Source organism: Sander vitreus, chromosome 17 (genome assembly GCF_031162955.1).
Source record: "Sander vitreus isolate 19-12246 chromosome 17, sanVit1, whole genome shotgun sequence".
Lineage (NCBI taxonomy): Eukaryota > Metazoa > Chordata > Actinopteri > Perciformes > Percidae > Sander > Sander vitreus.
This window is the reverse complement of record NC_135871.1, coordinates 21,084,912-21,105,516: the sequence shown is the minus strand read 5'-3', so window position 1 is coordinate 21,105,516 and position 20,605 is coordinate 21,084,912. Positions and strand designations below refer to the sequence as shown.

The following is a 20,605-nucleotide window of genomic DNA, read 5'->3' as shown; positions in this document are numbered from 1 at the left end:
GGGTGGGTGTGTGATGGGGATTTTGGGGGGAAGGTATGAAGGCATCACGTGGCTGTCCAGTACTAATGATACCGTCGCTTGTTCATCTGTGGCAACCAGGGCCAGGCGTCTGTCAGGTCGGGAGGACAAGGACAAGGGCAAGCGTAAGAGAGAGAGAGAGAGAGAGAGAGAAAGAGAAGAAGCAGCAGCTCAGAGAGAAAGTTAGGGAACTATCGTGTCATCAGCATTACAGTCAATCCAGCTGTCCGTCCTTAAGGACAACACGCAGTTGAGTTTCGGGGGAACAGAAAGTATAACGGCACAATGATGATGACCCAGGTGGAGACCACGGTGCACTATGATAACGGCTATGAGGAGGTGTACATGCTCCAGGAGGATGAGTGGGACAGGGACATGTTACTGGACCCTGCCTGGGAACAACAGCAGAGGAAAGTAAGTAGGCCTACAAAAAAAAAAAAAAAAAACGGCTGTTTTAAATGATAAAACTAAATTGACTCCTAGCTATATTTTCGCACTGTGTGATGGAGACAAATGAGACAACTACAATGTAACTAGCACTGTAAGAATTACATTAGAAGTTCGTTTTTCAAAGTTCAAATAGTGTATTTGATATTTCCATGTAACGCTACTCTGTGAGTAATTGGACGTCATAACGTCAAGTAGACCATAGTAAGGAGCTGAACCTCCGGTTAATAGTTTCAAAGTAAAACAAATAACGTTAATAGCGAACCTAACGTTTCTCAGGAGCGTTAAGTTGATTAAAAGTGGCAAATAAAAATTAACTTGCTGTTTCTTTTACCATAGAGGCAAAGATAATGAAACATTTGTATTCTGCAATTACCGATTTGTGTGTACGTCATGTCATGCGTAACGTCATTTTGAGAAAGGTACAGCTGACACAGAATACAATATAACGTTAGCAGTTAATAACCATTAATAACCCAAACTCGTTGAATTGTTCTACGCAAGGTGGTCTCTGCTCGGCACCAATTCACATAAACTATTAACGTTAAAGTAGTTAAGTAAACAATGAAGTAACGACATCTACTTTAGCCAGTCTATCTGGCACTTTTAACCTTACGTAGGAGATATTGGTCTATACAGTTCAAATTGTAAACAAAACTAAAAAATCTTTACGCGAAAAGGCCAATAGTTTATAATATCATTCATTCATGCTTTTCTCATAAAATGCACAATTTTGTATAATATGAGGGCTTATCCGCTGTACTATTTGGAGTTATAATTTGAAGGACAGCGTCACTTATTTCCGGTATGGTTGTAGTTAAGTGCTGCCGATTTGACGCAGCCGATTGTCCAGCCAGGGAGGGCGGCTTGACGGACGGATGCGGTGGGTACCAGCTAACAATAGCTGTGCCTTCCAGCGGCTCTCCAGACTGCTGCCTCTCCACTGATACGTGCGGAATGCGAGCTGTCAACAGATGCTTCTAACACATGATGACGCTCTTGGGATTAGAATGGACGCTGCATCTAATTTTAACATCGGGACCAAAAGGCATTATAGTAGGGTTAATCCAGTGTCCTTGGTGCGGAATTCTTTTGTTTATAGAAACCATGCAGAAATATTGTATCAGCAGCACCAGCTCAACTCAAAATAGCCTCGGCCTCTCACACTGTCAGTTGGTTTTAGGGCTTTAAAAGTTTGCCTGGGCCTTAAACTGCAGCTCTTTGCACAACTGCTCCATGCCCATAACCTCCTGGCCCCCACAGGGATGATGACAAAACTGTGTATTTGTGGTAACACAAGGCAGCAATATGTCCCTGATCTGTATATAAAACTATTTTTCCAGTGTTTATCTTTTTACTGATCATAATTTGGAGTTGACAAGTTGCTCATTAGAGAGCAGCTGTTGATGATCAGAGTTGACACAAAGCACCAGTGATGGCTGTATACAGTAACGCAGTATAGTATTTGTTTTTGGCATGGTGGGAGATGATGAAGTTGCTCTATGCCCAACCAGATTTTTATATAGCCTACCTTTATACCCCTGCCTGACACTTACAGTGAGCAGTATTGTAGCCACAAGGCTTTTGTTTGGTCCATTAGGTCACCTTTTTTTAATACTTTTTCTCCAATAGCCTTAGATCTATTATCTAGCTCAAGCCCCTGGTGCAGCGACCTTACTTCAAATCATGCTAGCAGCTGTGGTTTCTTCAGTGAATAATATTATAGGCTCTATCTTTTCAACATGTTAAACATTCAATTCTCATGTATTTCCCATCCTCCTTGACACAGCCTGTGTCTGGTGACCTAGTGAGGCCCCAAAGGCATCAGCTACTTCAGTGACAGGGTTGGTCCTCGCTGGATGGGAGTCATAAATATTTTTAGCTTTAATCGTCACTGGTCAGTAGTGCTGGAGAGGGAGCAGTGGGCTTGGAAAGTGGGCAGCATGGGACTGCGACTGTGGCTGAGTCAAATTTGGAGAACCAGCAGGCCACTTTTTTTTTTACAAGAAGGGCAGCAGTTAAATGTCACATACACACTGGGGACTCACTCAGTGTGGAATGTGATGGCCTTTACTCTCAAGCCTGTAATATTCTGTTCTTGCACCGGCATTCAGAGGGGAAGCCTAAGTGGCTGGCTGGGCACCCATATACAGCCCTACTGGGTACAAGGATGTGTAAGAATCAGGGTTGGTAAAAGTGCTAAAATATCTTCCTCAAGTAACTTTGTTGAATTTATATATTAGCCCATAAAACAAAAAAATACACTCAAAACAAAAGTTAAAAGAAGCTCAAAACAATTACAAAGTAGAAACTACAGAGCAGTTACATTTGTAACATATAATGTTATAGTTACTTACATTTCCTCCTATATAAGGGATGAGAACACAAATTCATTACACAATTTTCTCAAAAATTAAGTGCCAAAAAGTGAATCCAAATGTAAAAGCAAAGCATGCTTATATATCCATTCTTTCCTGAATTACTATTGACTACTAATAACTGTAATAAATGTTTTAGAATGTACCGCAAGCATTATACTTTGATCACTGAATTTAACAGTACTTAAAAAAGTGCAAGTACTCATTTGTTTTTGTGAGGGTAAAAAGGAAAAGAGCAAAATGTCAAGGCTAGCATTCACTTAGCTTACAATAGACCATTTAAACAGATACACTAATGATAGTAGCTTATTTAAAAAAATTATTGTGGCAGGAGTTAACATTTTTGATACTATGACAGACCCGTTAATTCTCCCTTTTGCAATCCCTGCCTGTCTTCATACCTCAGCATAGTAATGAGTTTGACCTGGAAGAACAGCATACATGTACTGTGATAAAGCTATCTCTTTGCAGCTGTAACCAATCACATTATAAGTGGCAAAAAAGTGACGTGAGGGGAAAACTCTCTCAGTATCCATGTGACATTTTCACTCATGTTGACGCAGCGAGACGTTTTGACGTTTTTCCTCCCAGTCTCTTATCGTGAGGCACAGCAGAGCAGTCTAAATTTAACGCCTTATATCGGTCGGAATGTGCTCTGTGGTCGGCTCTGAGCTTTCATCCGTACGGTGTTGAGTGCCTGTGAACTCTGTGGCTCGCTATTGACAGACTTTATAAAAATAGGAGGAGAAAGACAATGATCCTGTCTTAACCTGATTTACAGTATTTCAGTACCCCACATGGTTTTGTTCTGATGGTTGTGAGCTGTGGAATTACTGGAAGAAAAAGTTGAAATTGGACACAAGTGGGTCACTGAAGGTTAATCTGAAAATGTAGCAGTGGTCAAAAAGGTTAACATCAATTTGGTATATAGTATTGTAGTGAAGACTTGTTAAGCTGTTAGCTGCTTCAGTTTGTTTAGGTCTAGTGCAGAGAAGACTATTATAATCTATGTAATGGAGGTTTTAAGTCAATATGCATATACTCTACAGATTAGTGGTATTTCTCCTTTTGTATTATCTGTGGTGCATCAACAGAGCTTCACAGAAGTGCAGGAATAACTGCAATTTTAATGCCCAGAATAATTTGCATTTGTATGGCGACATTTGATCAAATCCCATTTTAATGGACCTTGGTCTCCCTTTCCTGTTAGACCTTCACAGCCTGGTGTAACTCCCACCTGAGGAAAGCTGGTACTCAAATTGAAAATATTGAGGAGGACCTCAGGAATGGACTCAAACTCATGCTGCTTCTGGAAGTTATCTCAGGTTAGCTCACTAAAGGTTTTCACAATGTATTCTTTGTGATACCACACCAGTAGTATAATGTGCACATTTGAATCACCTTTAACAGCATTATCATCAATGTGGTATTCATTTTGTGGTTTATTTTGCTTTTAATATGATATACTTGTTTCAGTTTGAACACATATCTGACTCTGTCACATAATGTTCTCTTTGCAGGAGAGAGGTTACCCAAGCCAGACAGAGGGAAGATGCGGTTTCATAAGATTGCTAACGTCAACAAAGCGCTGGAGTTCATCACGAGCAAAGGAGTGAAGCTGGTCTCCATTGGAGCTGAAGGTACCCAAAACCTTCCTGTATATATGAATATCAGGTGTCCAACGTGAACTCAGAAACATAGAATAATATGAGTGATAATCAGACTTTATTATTCACTCTAGTGCAAACTGATGGCAACAGGTTGTTTGCCTTTCAGAGATTGTGGACGGTAATGTGAAGATGACTCTTGGAATGATCTGGACTATCATCCTCCGCTTCGCCATTCAGGACATTTCTGTAGAAGGTGAGATAATAAAATCCAAAGAATCCAAATCTTGTTCATTTTCCATAGACATAGTGTCCACTGAATCTAAACAAAGAATGTATACTATGTTATCACCACTATGGAACCATTTCCTATGAATTCACTTTCTACTCAGAAACATCTGCCAAGGAAGGTCTTCTCCTGTGGTGTCAGAGAAAGACTGCCCCCTATAGGAATGTCAATGTCCAAAACTTCCATGTCAGGTAATGTCAGGTGTTCTACACATCAAATACTGCTCATTTTATCTTAAATGCTGTTTGGTTATAGCAATACTTTTTTTGATCGATAACTAATCTAGGTTGTTCTCTCATTCTGTACAGCTTTATTTCAATTGACCATACAAAAATGTGTTATAGCAGTAGATATTACAGTAATATGGAGTTTGTACAGTGAATAAACTCATCTGATAGCTTTATATCAGTACTAAGTTCTTCCTGAGGTGGACTTTAAACAATACAAAATATCTAGACTTGAGTATGGCATCAGCAAAATGCTGCCTCCAAGTGCTCTTCTACCTCTAATAGTTAATGCTATAACTGGACTCCAGAGCATCTCTGAGTCAAGTTAGCAAGTTACCTTTTTGAACTGACATGTTGGTTTTCTCTGCTCTTCGGGTTGTGAAGCTGGAAGGATGGCCTGGCCTTCTGCGCTCTGATTCATAGGCACAGACCCGACCTCCTCGACTACTCTAAGCTCAACAAGGTGTTGTGTGGTTTCTCTTGTAACCAGGATGCTGTGTTTCAGCCCCAAAAACTAACATGACTGACTTCCACAAAATTAACACCTCTGTCACAGTGTGAGCTGATTGAAACACATACTGAACTCAGTATAATTTTTATGGGCTATGATGTGTTGACTTGTTGACTGAGAAAAACTAGTCTATATCTAGGACTGTATGCTTTTTGAGCCATTTCCTCTGCTACTAAGTTACTTACAGTGCTCATCTGGTTGCTTGTTTGATTGAGTTATCTGGGAAATGGGTGTTTGATCCAGAGATGATTACAAAATATATTTTTTGAGCTTGAAATAGTTCGTTGGATACTGTTTATGGCACTTTTGGGTACACTTAGAAATATGTGGCATTTAATAGGACCAGCTCCATGTTGTTTACAGTGTAAAGTATTCAAGGTAAAGTAAGCTGTCCACGTGAAGTCCACTGGGTTGTCGTAGGCGGAAGCACTGTGCAGTAATGTTTGCTGCTGATGAAACAGTGTGTTATTTGGCGAATGGATATGATTATTTAATCTATGGATGTGTTTCTTCTTCCCAGCATAATGTTTTTTATACCAAGTGCATTCATTTAGTCTCATATCATGCTTCAATATTCTAAACTAAAGAAGTTTATGTGGTACACAACTTTAGCATAATTAGCATGAATTGCTTTAGTCTTTATCCCACTATGTACATTACAAGCTCAACAAACAAATCCACTGCTCATTTAAACGCTCTGGATTTAAAGAATGGCCAGGATTCTCCGTGTTTGAGTTTAAACAGGTGAGGGCCTCAGTGAGCCATGCTGCTTGTTTGCAGAGCTAGAGAGCCCAGCTGACAGCCCTCCAGTGTTTGTCAAGCAACAGTAATGCTTGACAAATGCACCCTTTCCCTAGTGGAAGAAGGGTCTGTCTTAAATATCCACACAGCAGCCAGACAGCCATCCCCTCTGGCTACTGTGGAGATATTTGAGGCTTCTCTTTTACACTGACAATTCAGTTAACAATAAAACTGCAAGTTGGGGGCAGGGGAGACGGGACGACAATAGAGGTTTTGTCCATAAGGTTTTGGTGTGATTTTATTATTTTATACTGCAAATAAATTGTTCATGACCTACCAAATCAGACCATGTATTCATAAGAAACTGGAAAGCTGAGCTGAAATAGAAACATTTACTTTACCTAGACCAATTTTGGCCCAATAGTGTATAGTAGGGGAATAGCCACAGAAACATGACCCTAGTCCATGCAGAGCTCAGGCTTAACTCTACCTCTGCTATTGTCCATGATGTCATGTCGTGTTCCCCAGTTAGAGGCTGTCGGTCCTCATGAAAGTCAGGAAGATGTCTATTAGATGGGTACTGTGATATTTATCAGTAAAATCTTAGGAAAGATGGTGTCGATTTTCATACTTAGGAAAAGGGCACTCGGGGTAAATATGAGTGATGAGGCGTACACACCCACACACACACACACACACACACACACACACACACACACACACACACACACACACACACACAACCTACCATATCTACTGTATATCTCTATACTGCTTTTTCTCACTCTTTAAATCTCTTTGACATACATATTCACACACTGTCACACCACAACTTTTCAGTTCTGCTCATGCTGCCAGGAGACAGTGGCATTGTGCGCCAGACAGCTGTTGAGTCTGGCTCCAGGTGAGCGTGTTTGTTAAGCTTGTGGTGTTACAGCCGGCCAAGACAGCTCTGGTCAGGGGCGTGCACACAAACACACACAGAAGTATTGGGGTATCCTTCTATCCTTTTATCCATCCCTGCATCCCGTCAACAATTTACCACCCTATCCACCCATCTATAGTGTCCTGCACTGGATCTGTGAGCAGCTGGCCCTGTCATGTAGTGTTCTAGCCCCCAACCCCCTACCTTTATGGAACAGCGGTACAGAGATAGGGACAATAGCAGCAGCATGATCCCTTTACACCATTGCACTCTCACTGACTGTCCCATTAGCAGGAATGGGTTCACCATCAGCTGTTGGTTTAATGCACCACTCCCTCTCATGTGAACACTTGGTTTCTCATGTCAGAGTCACTTTTTTGTAAATCTGTCATTTCAAGATATTGGATGTATATTGTAGGGGGTGAAATGTTTTCTTGAATTATCTGTTTGTGTACTAATTTACTAGCTGATTAATTTATAGTAATTTAATATTATAGTTATGATCAAACTGCAATCATCAACATGTGAAGTTCCTAAAAAAACATCCAGCTCAAGTGAAAACTAGAAAAAGTACAAATTCATTTTTAGGTTTTTGTGCAGAAGCTCTCTCAAGTATAAATGTATAATAAACGAGTGCCATTAAGTTAATATGCATGTACAGTAGGTGATCAGGGAGTATGATGTGTCCAGTCCACCATAGCATGGAGGTCAGCGCAGTGGCATTTTAAGTCCAGCATTGCTGTTCAGTGATGTAGAATTGTGTTTCTGTATTTAGGATGATCCTCTGGGGAACCTGAACCTGGCTTTTGACATAGCCGAGAAACACCTGGACATTCCCAAAATGCTGGACGCAGAAGGTAATGTTAAATGTTATAGAAGTACCCAATATGAGTTTTCTGATTAAAAACACTCTCATATACAGTTGAAATATGGGTTTGCAATATGAACTTCACTATGTGTGTATGAGGAGATTTTGTCTGTTGGAGGTCTATTTGTGTTTGCAATGTTTCTGTCCTAAAATCACACTTGAAGAAGACTTAAATGGATGTGCTGCTTCTGTCTCCTTCCATTCTTCCAAAGTAATTTTCTGCTTTTTTGATTTTGCACTTTTTCTTCCTTTCTACCACCTTGACCTTTTCATCCCTCACGCTGCAATAGATATCATCAACACCCCCAAGCCTGATGAACGAGCTATTATGACCTATGTGTCCTGTTTTTACCATGCTTTTGCTGGAGCTGAGCAGGTATAGTGGTCGAACCTATCAACTTACCAATTTCTATTTTTAGATGACTTAGCTATCATTTGAATCAATCAATAGGGGGCATGGCCCACTGTGTTACTTTGCTGGTGTAATTACATTATATTCATGCCCTGTGCTCTCAGGCAGAGACGGCTGCCAACAGGATCTGTAAGGTGCTCGGTGTAAACCAGGAGAATGAGAAACTGATGGAGGAATATGAGAGACTGGCCAGTGAGGTAATGCATGGTTTGAAATTTAATTAAAAGATATTCTCTTGTGTGATGATGACACATTGTGCAATGGAATCTTTGATTTGTCAAAGCTAAATTAAACTTTGGACCTTTTGTGAATAATGGTATGTACAGTACACATTACACTAAAGTGTGATATCTGCCTCTTACTTGAAACTAATTAAGAGTAAAAGTAAAACACATCTTTTTATCCTCTCACTTGTGTATCCTATTACTGTGATAAGCTGAGACCCATCTGCTTTAAAAAACAATAATTCCCACAATCTTCCTGACACACTGCTATCTTAACATGGGGCTTTCTTGCCTCTCCACTTATATTCCCATGTTGTCCTTGTGTTTCCCAGCTGCTTGAGTGGATTCGCCGCACCACTCCCTGGCTGGAGAACCGAACCCCAGAGAAGACCATGGCGGAGATGCAGCGAAAGCTGGAGGACTTCAGGGACTACAGACGCCAGCACAAGCCCCCGAAGGTGCAGGAGAAGTGCCAGCTGGAAATTAACTTCAACACCCTGCAGACCAAGTTGCGCATCAGCAATCGCCCTGCCTTTATGCCCTCTGAGGGGAAGATGGTATCTGTAAGTCCAAATTCTTCAAACAGCACAAGAAGTGTTTGGGATTGTGTGCACCACTGTTTATGTCAAGTACTTTAAAGGAGAAATCTTTTGAATTTTGCAACTTCAAATAATATGTATGGACATTTCTTATTTGCCAGGGTGGAATAATTTTAAAACATCTTAAGTGAGTTTAAACTGTGGTTTTCATTGTGCTCAGGACATAACCAGTGCATGGCAGGGGCTGGAGCAGGCAGAGAAAGGCTACGAGGAGTGGCTCCTTACAGAGATTCGTAGGTTGGAGAGGCTGGACCACCTGGCTGAAAAATTTCGCCAAAAAGCCACCAATCATGAGAACTGGGCCAGCGGTCAGTTGTATTTTTACATTTGGCATTGTACTGTAACTGTCTGCATGCTTGCTTTTCTATCTGTCTCTTGCTGCTACAGTATGTCTACAGATCTGCATGTTTATCTGTTTATTCTGTTTTTCTACAGGCTACATCACTGGCTGCTTTTCAGTGTTTCCTCTGATCTCGTTTTTTTTTTTAGACTTGTTTCTAATGAGATTTGATTGAAGGTTTTAGAGTCTGTCCACAATCAGGTCATTTTCTTTATCTGCAATGACCAAATAAGGCCTGCGTTTAGACCTAACCTACTAATCATCTTTCCCTGTCTTACCTCATCCCCCTCTCTCTCTCTCTCTCTCTCTCTCTCTCTCTCTCTCTCTCTCTCTCTTTGCATATGTGTGATATTTAGGTAAAGAATTGATCCTCTCCCAGAAGGACTATGAAACAGCCACCCTGATAGAAATCAGAGCATTGCTTCGAAAACACGAGGCCTTTGAGAGTGACTTGGCAGCCCACCAGGACAGAGTGGAGCAGATTGCCGCCATTGCACAGGAACTCAAGTATGCACTCCTTATAGCAAACGTTTGCAGTCATGTGTCATGGAGGCCCAGGAGTATGTTTTTTACTTTTGCCAAACACAACACCACAGAGGGGAAAGGGGGGGATCAACTAATGCAATTTTTCTGTATCTCTTTTGTAAATATTACTTGAATAGCATTTTGGCTTTAGACACTGTATAACCTACAGGGGTGATTGTCTGGATAGATTATGGATAACAAGCAACAAAGGGCATTGTGCACAACACAACACTACTCTCACATTAAAAATGCTGTCTTCAAATGGTCCCGAAACATCTGTTACCTTTGCTCACATTTGAGAGAGTAGAAGATGAAGAAAAAAAGAGACAAGCAGTGCAGAAAACAATTTGGAACAATATGTTCCACTGCTCTCACTGTCTCTTAAATGTGATTTGCATGTGAGATGATTTTGAACCACTTTAGGAAAAGGTATTTATGAAAATGACTTCAACCCTCTTTTCTTTAGTTAGGAACATGTCATTAAAAGGGTGTGGTTCACACGTTCACAGGCATGCTGACATTTTCAATCAGCAGTCAATGATGAACACCTGTCCATCATTACCTTCTCAGTCTGGGATTGGCTACAGAGTTCTTCCTGTTTCATATTTAACCCGTGCTCAGAGAAGAAGATATTTCAGCTGACGATCAAATGGCAACTTGGTTTCCTACAAGGTATGGGATGGTTAAACTACTATGTTTGTGTGTTCATTTTCTATTAATGGCTCATTTATTTTACTGACATTTTTGACCATGTGGTTTTCTTTTACAGTCCGTTGCTCATCATTGCACTTTTAAGCAGAAATGTATGTTGCTTTCCTGCTAAAAAAAGTAAGACTATCCCTTCATTGAGACTACCAATGTACTTGGATGCTTACAAACTTGAGATGATATCACACTTTCTTGGGTTTATTGACTTCTACCACTTTTTCCCTCCCCTAGGCTGGAGCCAGCATGGTCCTTATGAGGGCAGTTTCTCTAACATGGAGGCGCGTCCTGACTTCCATGATGGCTCATCCCAAAGTGCTCCTGCACAGCCTTCTACTGTGAGTTACCCTGCTATCTCATTCCGTCTGAATCCATGGAGAAGGGAGTGGATTTTAGTCGTGGAAGCTATGCAGCAAGCCTCAGCCCCGTTCCAGTCACATCCAGTGACGCTTCATTGTATGCTTCTCCTGGTTGGGGTATTGTGTAAGATTCTGTGACTACCTACACCGCATCCAGAACATCTCAGCCCACACTTAACATTTGCCTCCACTGTTCTTTCAAGCAAGTGAGCTTGGCCAATATGAAGCATACTTGGATCACGGAAATTGGGGAAAGGGAAACTGAGGTGCTAAGCTATCCTCAGCTTCCACTTCCTACATATCCTGAACTTGGCTTCCATCCTGGGGAGTTGCATTTGTATTTCCCAATCATTGAGCATGGAAATGAAGAGCATGAACCGGAAGAACAAGGTTTCATGCAACTGCCTCCCTATGCCTTTACGCCACAAGGATTGTCAACTGCTTCCACATCGCAAGAAGGCCCCATGCAGCTAGTTCCACAAGAGCTGACACCAGTTGGACCAAGCCAGTACCACATCTTGACTGGTCGGCTTCTTCCTGGCAAATACTCTCACTTGAGCCAAACTATAAGGAAGGCAGAGACCAATGGGATGACTCCCAAAATCCAGTAACTCCCAGGAGCTTCAGGAATCAACATTTAGCCGGACTGACAAACTTGAAGCAAATTTGTATGCTCTAAAATGTATTTTGAGGTCTGTGCTGTTTGACACTTAATAAATCCTAAGTGAATGTTAATGTATTCTGTTTTCTTTAATAATGGGGGTTGGGAGGCTTTGGCTTTTTTATTCAAAGGAAAATTGGGCTACTGTAGCTTAAACCACTCGGTGTGGCCACGAAAAATCTTATATCCTGGTTTTCAAACTGTACTGGCTGCATGTCAGCATCCAAAGGGGCGCTGTTACACTTTAGACAGGGGCAAGCTAATGTAGGGGAAACATGAAAAATCAAGGTATTGCTTTTCCAGAACCCACAATAGACATATCAAATTCCCTTTTTATTTATTAGCCACAAGTTCTATTAACATTTTTGTATTAATGATTTACTACTTTCCTTTAGGTCCCCGACCCTAAGCTCGCAAGATTCTTGCAGACGTGTGTGTGCAAAGTCTATAGATCTGATACTACATTCCACATCACTTGCCTATGTAGCTACATTGTGTGGGTTTTTGGGGGGTCCTCTGACAGACCCTAAAACAGTTGCTGCTATGGTGGAGTCTTGCGTGGTTTTTTATTTTTATATATAGGCACCTGAAATCTCTGGAGAAACAATGACCCAGTTAGTCTCTTTTCCAAAACTGGAAAACAGCTGCTCCTTTGTTTTCCCAGTGAGCTGGACTACCATGACGTGGCTGCTGTGAACCAGCGCTGCCAGAGCATCTGTGACTTGTGGGACAAGCTGGGGACTCTGACTCAGAAGAGGAGAGAGGCATTGGAGGTGAGGGCAGCATTCAAGTCTTGTATCAATGACTTAATGTGACTGACTGACAAGCAGTTGAAAGGCATTTATATCCACTTTACCATTTTTGCCATAGGCTTAAAGTGTTTTTTCATTATAGCTTGTGAGTTTCTAAAACCTTAGGAATTCATTTCTTTGCATATCTTAGGATAGATTAGTTAGTCCCCACAAGAGTGTGCTACTGTTCTTCACAGACTCCAATGGATGCAAAATGAAGTTGCATCCAAAATCAGCTTGATCAAAATGTCAATGTAAGCATATTTAGTTGTCTTTCAATGACATCTGAACAGTGAGAACGTAACTGATTGAAGAGGAGAGATAATTGGATCCCCTCTAAAATCCCTGACCCAGATAGGATGGTAAAATGGGAGGGTGGAGGGGATCAAGGAGAAATAGATGTAAGAGTCCTGTCCAGGAAGCGACTGGCTGAGAGCCCACTAGCCATTTCCTCTGATCCATGCTGACCATTCCAGACCTGCAAATGTGTGAGGGCTGTGGAAAAGGGCCAAGGATTAGGTCTCAATGACAGGGACAGAGGTCTGTTTTCTATCCGTCTCCCACTCCCTGCCATCCGCTGGCTGCTGAGGGGAATGATTCTGTCAGGAACAACCAAGCCAGAGTTGGGGGTTAACAAGGCCATACCAATGTTAGGCACCCTTGGATTAGTCATCAAAACAGGTGAGGGGATGTTTGTTTGGGATTTGTAAGTAAGATATGAAGATGACTCCTCCTTAGTTCAGGACAGAGCTTATTGCTGAGCTATATGTTTGGATGTGTTGGGGTTTTCAGGATTAAAAATATATAAAACAGACGTGATATCTTGTGATCCTCTCAGCGAACAGATAAGCTGCTGGAGACTATTGATCAGTTGTTTGTGGAGTTTGCCAAGAGGTCAGCTCCTTTCAACAACTGGATGGAAGGAGCCATGGAGGATCTGCAGGACATGTTCATAGTGCATACTATTGCAGAGGTCCAGGTAGGCTTACTAACAGCACTGTAGACTTACACACTTACTGCTATTTGAGAGATTCTACTTTTATTTCACAGTATTGCTGCTGTTGAAAAAGTCCAATTAAGATTAACCTGCGCCTAATTTGTTTATGATTCATGTTTGGATGTTTAATGTTATATAGTGAGTAATCTTGGTAGACCTTTTACACCCAAAATAAAACAAAATGTTTATACATTTTGACAAAATGGAATATTTCATACAATTTAAGGACTCCCCTTTTCCCATTCCAGAGTCTAATCGCAGCTCATGAGCAGTTCAAAGCTACTCTTCCCGAGGCAGATGCAGAGAGACAAGCCATCTTAGGAATCCACAATGAGGTGCAGAAAATTTCTCAGAGCTATGGGATCAAGGCCAACATTATCAACCCATACAGCACCCTCACAACTGAAGAGCTTCTCAGCAAGTGGGAAAAGGTAAAACTCAATTACAGACTTGTATATTGAGGAATACAGCCATTATTCAGATAGTGGCTCTCTGGCTGTACAAAACCATTAATTATGGAACAAGGAGTGCAATATCTCCATCCACGTAAAGAAGAGCTGTTCTTATATTTTATCACTGGATTAACTTCGCACCCAGTATGAATCTAAAGCATAATACTAACATAATTCTGTTTAATGTTGATGACCCTTTTCAGGGAGAAATAAGACATAACACACTCAAATAGAGACCTTGAAGCCTGGGTGCTGGATCCTTAATGTAGATAATAAAAAAGGAAAGACGAGGACAGCACTGCAATTTGACTTTTTAATATTGCCACATGGACGTTTCAGGCAAGATGCCCTTCTTCAGCGTGTATTCTGGCAATTCCACAGTTAATATACACAGGTGGGGTTAATTATAGGGGACCATAACCAACCAACACAACAAATCCATCCCAACAGTGGGAGCCACAATCTTTCTAGGCACAGTCTCACGATGTACGATACTAAAACATGAAAAACCCAAGACGCGCATATATTCACTTCATAAGAAACAAGCAAATGAAATCTCCTCATTCATCCTATTGGGAATGAGGGTATCAAGGAAGTGTATCCAATACCCCTCCCCTTTGGAGAGAGAATTCTGTCCCTATTACCACCTCTCCGTGGCATCGTCATTGTCTCCATGTAGTGTAGTTCACTCAAGCTGGTGTTCTAGTGCCTAGCTCCCGATGATTTATTATGATTTCGAATAGAACACTTACTGTATGTTCACAGATCCTGGTTTTTAATTCTTGTTTTGTTTTCCCAACATAATAAAAAATTACATGGATATTTTAACCACAAATTTAGTGTGATTCTGCTCCTAACCCTGATGTCAGCACCAGACTTGGGATGAATTGATTACCCCTTATTTATAGAATAGCAATGTATACAATTATGACAAGGAAAATTCACACTAGGTATCTGAGACAGAAAATGAGTGGGCCTCTTAGGCAAATCTGATTTTACTAGGTAGTTGTGTAAGTTGGAAGACCTCTTAACAAAAATATCTAGGCAGAGTTTGAAATGAACTTGCAATTTGAGGGTCACTTTTCAATATGTGCCATTATTTACTCACTACTTGTTTGACTTAGATATAGGACTGTACGTGGATACAAATGCAAGACATTGAGAAGAGGAATCTCGAGACCTGGGACCAGGGTCTTGCGTTTAAGCCCTTTGTGTGTGCATCTGTGTGTTTTCTAGGTGAAGATGCTTGTTCCTCAGAGAGATGGTGCCCTTCAAGAGGAGATGGCACATCAGCATGCCCATGAAAGGCTGAGACGACAGTTTGCTGCCCAGGCTAATCTCATTGGACCCTGGATACAAGCCAGGATGGAGGTTAGACATACAGGCTTCAGAAATTTGACAGTTATCTCCATCTAATCAAATAAAGACCTAAAATGGATGATGATGATTATATTCAAATGCATTCCACATAAGGAAGGTACACTGGTGGCGGCTGGCCTGATAATGAAGATAATTGAATAATGCAAAGTATTATTATTATTGGTATTATTATTATACACACAATATTTCTCAATCAAATGCAATCTCCTGACAGAATTTACTCTTAGCGACAGGTAAATGATTCCCTGCAGTATCAGTTGGCAAACAATCTGATATTTAGACCAGCACTGTATGATGTATGAAGTTGACCTGCTTTGTTATCCTAACAGGAGATTGGGCGCTTCTCCCTGGAAATAGGAGGTACCCTGGAGGACCAGATGACCCAGCTGAAGCAATGTGAGCACGTCATTGTTGCTTACAAGCCCAACATCGACAGGTTGGAGGGAGACCACCAGCTTATCCAAGAGTCCCTGGTGTTTGATAACAAACACACCAACTACACTATGGAGGTACACAGCAGTGGCAAACATGACTGCATGCATGTACAGTATTTGCAAACGCATACAAAAGCTCTTGCATAAGATACTTGAAATTATACATTAATAAGCATACATTTAGATATCCAGTTTTTAAAAATATTTTTTAAACTGCTCAAGATGTGTCTTCTTTGTATTAACATGTCCATCTGTCACCACATCAACAGCATATCCGTGTCGGGTGGGAGCTGCTCCTCACAACCATCGCCCGAACCATCAACGAAATTGAGACCCAGATCTTGACCCGGGATGCCAAAGGCATCAGCCAGCAGCAGATGAATGAATTCAGATCCTCTTTCAATCACTTTGACAGGGTACATCTCTCTTTACCGTTTCACATCACTGGAGTCTTTTTTTTTTGTTGTGTGATTTGAGTAACTCATCTGAAGCAATCGGAGCGATTCAGAAGCAGTGCAGGGGTTGTGGTGATAACCCTGTATTTAGAGATTGTTCTGTGACCCAAAATACCTCCCTAGAGAGGTGTTTGTGTGCAGGAGGATGAGTTCTGACTAAAAGCAGGAATAGTGTTCAGTAGCTGACTTTACATTTGACCCAAAGCATTTCCTGGTACAGAAGGTGAATGGAAATGTAACAAGTCTCCTTTGGCTCTCACAGATTACCACAAATAATGCACTAAAAACATGAGCTGCTATTGTGCTGTGGAATGTTTATCCACATTGTATATGTTATGGCTCATAAGAATACCATGACATGAGAAAGTGACTTGATGGTTTATCCAAGTATACGGTTTTATTTATTCAAACTACATTTGTATTTTGAAATTCCACATGCTGACTATGTCTCACCATGCTGGAGTAACAGCATGGATAATACACCTGCCAAATACAAATTAAAAAAAATACTGCTGTGTACTAATGTCCCAGATAGGAACGTTGTGTGTCTGTGTATTCAACTTTTCGTAAGGCACAGTTGTAGTGTCTGCATGCAAGTACTGTATTTGTGGGATTACAATTACTTATAGAGTTTTTAAGCGCTCAGAAATCAGGTATCATGAAATCTTTAATGTCTTATCTCAAAAGCTAAAAGATTAGGTGCTTGAAGTTGAAATAATGTCTCCTTTTTATTAAATCACAGTGCAAAACATCAGTTTCTCAGTAAAAAAGTTTGAAATTGCACGTGTTTAGGATTTACAATATTGCTATTATGCTTGATGCTATATTGACAAGCACGTTGTACTGAAAATAATGCACTTGGTTCTGTAATCTTCCCTGACTCTACTTTACCTCTTTATTTCCTTTATGGTGAACCTGAAATTTGGCCTTTGAATGTAGAAGAAGAATGGAGCAATGGAAACTGATGACTTCCGAGCCTGCCTCATCTCTATGGGTTATGACTTGGTATGATGTTATAAATGTGGGTGGGTAGATGGGGCAATGCTATCAGTATTTTACACATACTGTACAAACTCTTCTTATTCTCCACCCATGCCTATCTCAGGGGGAGGTGGAGTTTGCCCGTATAATGATCCTGGTGGACCCCAATGGTACTGGAAACGTCTCCTTCCAGTCTTTCATTGACTTTATGACCAGAGAGACTGCTGACACGGACACTGCCGATCAGGTTGTGGCATCCTTCCGGATCCTGGCAAGTGACAAGGTTTGTGTTAGTGTGGGTTACTGACATACAGGCAGATATTCTAGGACAATGCTAATCTACACTATTCCAGTCATTATTTTGAAGTATTTGCCATGTCATGTTGATTTACAATTTTGTTCATGAGATTAAAATGGAAAAGAGCATGAATGTTTCTGGAAACATGTCTGAAGTGCATTTTTTCTCCACAGCCCTACATACTAGTGGAGGAACTGAGGAGAGAACTTCCCCCTGAACAAGCAGAGTATTGCATCATGAGGATGCCGCCTTACACCGGCCATGGAGCACCACCAGGAGCACTCGACTACACTGCCTTCTCCACTGCCCTCTATGGAGAGAGCGACCTTTAACCGACTAGAAACCGCTTTCATTTACTGACCATTAGTGCCTAACAACCCCCTCCCTGCCTCCATCCCATGATGAATTTAAGGAATCTATACGAAAGTTGGATCAAATATTTTGAATTAAATGTGTTTGTGACCATACCCGGTTTTTGTAGTTTTCTGACATTAGACTGTCTATAATCATGCTGAGCATTGTCAATTGTCTTGGTACTCTTCTCCTGCTCTCTTGGATAACAATTGCCCCCTAAACAAATAGAAATTGCCATGTTCAAATTGTGTGAAACAAGGCATTGGACATTTTGTCTTGTGTCTGGCAGAAAGTAGGGTTTTGTGACGAAGGAAACACTAGAAGAGAAATGTACAAAAATACAGATCACTTGGTAATATGCCAACAGATCATGGTGTTTCTGTAGTTCATCAGTTGAAAAAGCCTGTTTTGTTGAGCAGTGTCATGTTATGTTTTCATGTTTCTTCACAGTGCCTTTGTTTTGGTAATACAATCTTCTGATAAGGCATTTTGAGGTGCTTTATAGTGAATTGCAGTTTGCAAAAGCAATTTTAGACCCACTGCCATCCAACAATAAACAGTGTAGAAAATGGGCCCCCAAAAGTACATGTCTACAATTGCTTAGCGTTTTAAAAAGGCAGATGAATAAATGTGCCATACTCATGAGTATAGTGTTTTTAGATTAAACATTTTCTCAGGCAGCAACAAACACATTCATTCTTACATGTTCCTCAAAAGTAGTAGAGTACAATAAACTCCGAAAACCCTTCAAATTGCATTGGAGGTTACCTTTTTCCATGTTTCTTTGTGTTCTATGAGGTAGGCTGCAAGTGATAAAAATGATCTTGTCTGCATTTGTGCTTTATTATACATGTGGGGAAAGTTTTGCCACTGTATTGTGTGGGGTGAGGCTATTGTATGGCACACATGACATATAGAGATTACTCTAACATACTTTATTAATTTGATAAATTATAGCATTTTTATATAGACATTTTTCTATTTTGTATGCCTGCCAAAGTCATTGTGCTGACAATTTCCCAAACTTCCTCAAGAGACATGTAAGCATTTTTTGCTTGTACCTGCCCAAAGTTTTGGCTTAAAAAGCAACTTCATATTTAGCCATCTTTGTGTTGTATGCCTTTAATGTGCGTGTTGAAGTTGTTTCTCAATTTTCCTTTGATACATTTAAGACCTACTGTTAATAGAAATATGTGCTGATTCCTTATTTGTCCATATAATTCAGCTGTTTTACTTGCATAAAATAAAGAAATAGTACTTAAATGTCCATACTGTCATACACAAATTAAGTATTTAAATAAACCGTAGTGGCAATGATTTAACCAAAATGTGCTGGTTATGTACATGCTCATAACACTTGATGCTAACTCTGCAAATTACTTTCTGCTAAAACAATCATGTAATGCTCTTAATGAAAAAGAATGATAAATCAAGCATTGTTGTGCATGATTTCACACCCATTGACAATTTGTGAACCATGCAAGAGTGCTAAAATACTGTGGAAGTTATCAAAGTGATGGGATTTTCTGTGAGCAGGATCATTGGCCACTTCACACAAACTGAACACAAGGCTCTGGAACACATTATTCATTTGAAAATCAATTTAGACTAGCAAGCAATCCCATTTAAAAGAAAAGTGTACTTTTACTATAACAAAGAAACATCACCTGAAACACCACTGATCTCTATAGGTCCAAGAGATGTTTGCATTTCTGATGAAAGCTTTGATTTGTTGAATTTTGGAAGGAAAATAAAGGTACTGACACCTCAAAGACATATGCTGGCTCTTAACACATTTGGTGAGTTAAACTTTCTTCTTGAGGCTAATGGCTTAAATAAACTGTCTGTGACTAACTAAACAAATTTAAATAAAATAAATCATTGCTTATACTATGTCTTTCATTTGCAATGTGTCACCATATTGGAAAATATTTAAAGCCACATCAGCAAAATTCACAAGACTAGAACCTGCTGTCACATCAGTACTGATTGAGTACTGACTTTTAATACAAGGATGTACACTAAAAAATGAATTGCAAAGTCCAAAATGCTTTTCTCTTTAAAGAGCATGGATTTGGTCAGCAAATGTTATGGCCCTGACACACCAACCCGATAATCGGCCATCGGACAGCCTGGCGAGGTCAGTGACTTGAGTCTGTTTGTTCCGTGCCGTCATCCGTCGGAGGAGCTGTCAGCCTCCATTTTGGCTGACCTGACTTGCTGGGTCGGAGGGCGGGCAGTCGGACTCACTCCACCAAATCTGATTGGTGGAGTGCTAACCACCATTACTATCGGCTGGAGAAACCAGACCCACGTGATGCGTTGTAATTTCCGGTTTGAATTTTTTGTATTACGTCTCACGCACACGCAGAACGTACACTCAAGACGGCGTCGCTTCGGTGTGTTCCAATGCACTTTTTGGACCTCGGGGAGCCGACTGATCAGTCCGACTGCCAGTGCCTTTTCTGCTGTCAGGGGCTTTAGGGCAATCAACCTATTACATTATGCATTGCATTATTCTTCTGTGGAAAAAGTAACCAAATAGGCAGTGAATTTAATTGTAGTAACTGTATAGCCCATTAGATTTTGATATATTTTGTGTAATATTTCCATTTTATGCTGTACTT

The 20,605-nt window shown here is 40.6% G+C and overlaps 1 protein-coding gene across 1 annotated transcript; it reads left to right on the top strand.

The window, feature by feature from the left end:
• The first annotated feature begins 126 nt into the window (after positions 1-126).
• Positions 127-19,820, top strand: actn2b (actinin, alpha 2b). The gene is made up of 21 exons (XM_078273687.1): positions 127-432; positions 4,054-4,168; positions 4,364-4,483; positions 4,620-4,706; positions 4,843-4,930; positions 5,351-5,429; positions 7,919-8,000; positions 8,302-8,387; positions 8,528-8,620; positions 8,980-9,210; positions 9,407-9,554; positions 9,943-10,093; positions 12,501-12,609; positions 13,466-13,606; positions 13,873-14,055; positions 15,313-15,447; positions 15,786-15,965; positions 16,160-16,306; positions 17,285-17,350; positions 17,451-17,609; positions 17,798-19,820. The coding sequence occupies exons 1-21, from the start codon at positions 304-306 to the stop codon at positions 17,954-17,956; spliced, it is 2,688 nt and encodes an 895-aa protein (XP_078129813.1). The 5' UTR covers positions 127-303; the 3' UTR covers positions 17,957-19,820.
• The last annotated feature ends 785 nt before the right edge of the window (positions 19,821-20,605 follow it).